General features: G+C 40.3%; 1 protein-coding gene across 1 annotated transcript in view; it reads left to right on the top strand.

Moving 5' to 3' along the window:
* Positions 1-1,267: 1,267 nt before the first annotated feature.
* The window catches only part of LOC113828910 (arrestin homolog), a 4,686-nt gene continuing 953 nt past the window's right edge, over positions 1,268-5,000 (top strand). Inside the window, exons 1-7 of the mRNA XM_070140300.1 lie at positions 1,268-1,378; positions 2,128-2,249; positions 2,410-2,643; positions 2,774-3,121; positions 3,297-3,428; positions 4,005-4,173; positions 4,836-5,000. The exon at positions 4,836-5,000 is cut by the window's right edge and continues 953 nt beyond it. Coding sequence (XP_069996401.1) covers positions 1,336-1,378; positions 2,128-2,249; positions 2,410-2,643; positions 2,774-3,121; positions 3,297-3,428; positions 4,005-4,173; positions 4,836-4,942 — 1,155 coding nt within the window. The 5' untranslated portion in view covers positions 1,268-1,335 and the 3' untranslated portion in view covers positions 4,943-5,000. The remainder of the gene's footprint in view (positions 1,379-2,127; positions 2,250-2,409; positions 2,644-2,773; positions 3,122-3,296; positions 3,429-4,004; positions 4,174-4,835) is intronic.

Genomic DNA, 5,000 nt, shown 5'->3' with positions numbered 1-5,000 from the left:
TAACTACAATGATAATAATGATAAAAACAATGATGATAATTATAATGATAGTAATGATAAAACAATGATGATAATAATTATAATGATACGAACAATCCATTAATGATGATGATAAAATTGTGATAAAACAACTGTAATACTACAACTAACGAATAATGATAATAAAACACTAATAATAACAATGGCAGTAATTCAAAAGATAGTAATGATGATATAAACTATAATAGTAAGAACGATAATAGCAAAAAAATGAAAAAAATGATGATGACGATGATGATAGTATTTATAATGATAATAATAATGATTATAATAATTGATTTTATTATGATTATATTAATGACAATAATGATGATAGCAATAGCAGTGATTATGATAACAATGATGATGATAATAATGATAATAATGATAATGTAAATGATACCAATATTAATAAAAATAATTACAACAATGATAACAATTATAATGGTGTCAATAATGGTAACAATAATAATGATATCGTAAAGATAAGATGATATGTATATGTGTGTGTGTGTGTGTGTGTATATGTATATACATACATAAATATATATATATATATATATATATATATATATATAGATAGATAGATAGATAGATAGATAGATAGATAGATAGATAGATAGATAGATTAGATAGATAGATAGATAGATATAGATATATAGATAGATAGATATGTAAATATATATATTTATATATGTATGTATGTATATACATACATATACATATATACATATTTATCACACACACACACACACACACACACACACACACACACACACACACACACACACACACACATATATATATATATATATATATATATATATGTATATATATATATACATATATACATTTATATATATATATATATATATATATATATATATATACATATATACATTTATATATATATATATATATATATATATATATATATATATATATATATATATGTGTGTGTGTGTGTGTGTGTGTGTGTGTGTGTGTGTGTGTGTGTGTGTGTGTGTGTGTGTGTGTGTGTGTGTGTACGTGTGTGTGTGTATTTTTCGCCTTGTACTCATGTAATTCTTGTACACAGAATCGAGTAAACTTACATAACCCAAGTATTTTCTTACGTATAAACAAAACCTTAGAAGTTTCGAAGTACAAAGGAGTCGGGTGAAAGAAGGTGGGACGGATCCCGGACTCTTAACCGGATTAACCCTCCCTTAAAAGCTACTGTTGACGCCTCCGCACTCATCCCGTTGTCGTCTGACGCTCCGAGAACATATTCCGACTCTTTCGTTCTTCCTGTAAGAGAACCGATCTCCTGCCTCGATGGTGAACGCCGTGAAAGTCTTCAAGAAAACCGCCCCCAATGGTACGTACTTGCGAGGAGGTGTCTCCGTCTTGGGGCACGCGGCGAGGGCGAGGCGCGGTGCCTTGAAGAGGTCCGAATGCCCGACGTGGTGGCCCTTGTTATATATATATATATTCATGTGTGTGGAATTCATGACGAACAGATTGCAACAGGAACAGCGAAGGGGAGGATGAGAAAACACATAGATGCGTTTTCTTGTCCTTCCCTTCGTGTTCCTGTTGCATATTCTTATGTGTATAATCGAATCGGATTTCAGTGTTTCGCTCTCTTTATAAGACGGTATGTTTAGACGTAATTGGCTGTCTCGCGCACGATTGACAGTGTGCTTCTACTGTTCTAACTACGGGACGTTCGTTTGTTCTATATCATCATTTTTAGTTCAGATGAAGGTAGTTCCACAGTCTTAGCCACTACATATACTCTGGCTAGACAAAGTGCATGGGGCAGATTCAGTAACCAAGATTTGTATACCATGCGGGTGAAACAGAAGAAATTTTTATTTCTTTTATTTCTTGCCAGCAGCGCTAATTTTGATCTCCATGTTGATCAGTGGAAGTGTATATCAAAGGTGTGTTTTCGATGGTTTGCTTATCATCTAAAACATGCTTCTGTTCATTATAATTTACTCTCTTACTTTCTGGAAACCAGGCAGTCATAAAAGCAGTACTGTCAGGTATGGTTTTGTGAACTGTTTGGATATGTTCCGAGGAAAAAGTTACTCAAGTAACTACCATATCTCTTTTTTACAGGTAAGATCACCGTCTACCTAGGTCGCCGCGATTTCGTGGACAACACCACCTCGACCGAACCTGTTGATGGAGTCATAGTCTGCGACAATGACTACCTCCGGGGCCGTAAGGTCTTCGCCGCCGTGAGTACCTCTGCTGCTTTCTAAAGAACATGTGACAATAGCGCTTTACTGTGTAGGATCGAGTGAAGTTTATACATATGTATGCCGTATCGCCATTTTTCATTACGTTACGTTTATGTGATTCTAATACCAGTTATGTCGATCTCTTCGCATCCCAAAGGTTACGGTCACGTACCGTTTCGGTCGCGAGGAGGACGAAGTCATGGGCGTCAACTTCAGTAAGGTGATGCAGCTGACCACCCAGCAGGTGTACCCGAGCACTGACTCCCGCGAGCCCACAGCCGTCCAGGAGCGCCTCGTGAAGAAACTCGGGGCCAACGCCTACCCCTTCGTCGTGACTCTTCCCGACACCGCCCCCTGCTCCGTCCAGCTCCACTCGGGCGACGATGAGACGGTGAGGAGGACGAGGCTAAGGCTTCTTTCAGCGTGCACAGCGCGCATTGGCTCAGGTAGCATCTTTACAAATCTATATCACACCCATGCCCATTATCAGATCGTACTCACAGGCCCTTCCTCTTCGGCAGAGCAAACCCCTCGGCGTCATCTACGAGCTCTCCGTCTTCGTGGGCGACAACTCCAACGAGAGGCCCCACAAGCGCAACTCCGTCACCCTCGCCGTCAGGAAGGTGCAGTACTCCCCTATCTCGGGTACCTCGCGCCAGCCCAGCACCCTCGTGTCCAAGGGCTTCGCTCTCTCCTCCGGCAAGGTCAACATGGAGGTGACGCTCGACAAGGAGCTCTACTACCACGGGGACCAAGTGACCGCCACCCTCAACATCAACAACGGCAGCAAGAAGACCGTGAAGAGCATCAAGTGTTCCATCATCCAGCACGTCGAAGTCACCATGACCAACAGCCACTTCACCCGCGAGGTACGTCTAGCCCGATGGAGATATATACAATATATATGTATAATATATAATATATATATGCTGAACAAATCGTCAGCTGATTCATACGACTCAATTACTCTTCGGAGCTGAATCATGGACTATGAAAGACTAAACAAAATGAATATTCTAAGAAGAATGTTTATTTTCTCTTTAGGTGGCTTCTCTTGAATCGAAGGAGGGCTGCCCCATCACGCCGGGAACGAGCCTGCAGAAGACCTTTAACCTCACTCCTCTCGCCTCGTCCAACAAGAGCAAAGTCGGCATTGCTCTCGACGGCAAGCTGAAGGTACCGATTGATAGATAGATAGATAGCCTTGTGTGTGTATGTGTGTGTGTGTGTCACCCTTTTTATCAAATACAAGGGAGACATATTGATATGAAGAAGGACTATTGATGTTCTCTTGTTTAGAAAGTTCAATGGTATTTTTCACTCGAGATTTGACCCTGTTTTGCGTTTGTTATTTTCTGATTTGTAGCGTGCCTGAACAGCGAAAAGAAAAGGTTCATACAATATTCGTGCTTTTGATGTCAGTCATTTATACTATGTATGTATATAAACAAATAAACAATATATATATTTATATATACAGGTAGACACACACACACACACACATCGAAACACAACGCCCTACCAAACACCAGAAGCTCCCCGACCAACCCATTCCCTCCTTCCCATCTCCCTCCAGATCCCCATCACCGCTGACCATTCCCATTCCCACCTTCCCATCACCGCTGACCATTCCCATTCCCACCTTCCCATCTCCCTCCAGCTCCTCATCACCGCTGACCATTCCCATTCCCACCTTCCCATCTCCTTCTAGATCCCCATCGCCGCTGACCATTCCCATTCCCGCCATTCCAGGATTCCGACGCCAACCTGGCCTCCTCCACCGTCGCCGCCTCGGGAAGAAACGTCAACGATTCCTGTGGTATTATCGTGTCTTATTCCATGCGAGTGAAAGCTAACTGCGGCGCCATTGGAGGTGACCTGACCGCTGACCTGTGCTTCAAGCTGATGCACCCTACCCCTGGTGAGTCCTCTAGGTTGCGGGGAGTGTGTGGGTGTTGGTGTCGGGAGGATGGGAGTATGTTTGGGATGTTGTGTTTGTCTGGTTTGGCTAATTGGAATAATGGTAGTAATGGTAATGATAATGGTGATGATGGCAAGAATGATGATAATAACGATTATAATAATAATTAAATAATAACAATAGTATTGATAATAATGATGATAATAATGGTCATATAATAATGATAACAAACGTGATAATGATAATCGTTATCATAATTATTATCATTATTATCATTATCATTATTATTATTATCATAATTATTATTATTACTATTATAATGTCAATAATAATAATAATAATAATGATAATAATAATAATAATAATAATGATACTATCACTATTAATAGTAATGTAGATAATGATAATAATAATGATGTTATTAAAAATAACAATAATAATGTGATTATAACAATAATAATAACCACGACAATATATATATATATATATATATATATATATATATATATATATATATATATATATCAACATCAGTAATAATAAACCAACACACGCACAAATGAACGAATAGATACACACACAAACCACCCAGCACGAGAGAAATCCCCAGGACCCCCCCTCCCCCCCCCCTCCCTGACCGCCTCCCTCTTCGCCCTCTGCAGGTGGAGTCAGCAAAGCGCGCCCCGACAGCGGCTACACGGGCGGCGAGGACCTGGAGTTCGAGGACTTCGCTCGGCTCCGTCGCGGTGTTTCCGTCGACCAGCCCTAGATGGCGTTGGGGGTCTCCTGCCTCGGTTGGCGGGAAATTTGGGGGTTTCTTTGTTTTG

This window comes from Penaeus vannamei, chromosome 26 (genome assembly GCF_042767895.1).
Source record: "Penaeus vannamei isolate JL-2024 chromosome 26, ASM4276789v1, whole genome shotgun sequence".
NCBI classification, from domain to species: Eukaryota; Metazoa; Arthropoda; class Malacostraca; order Decapoda; family Penaeidae; genus Penaeus; species Penaeus vannamei.
This window is presented reverse-complemented; position numbering and strand designations above follow the sequence as displayed.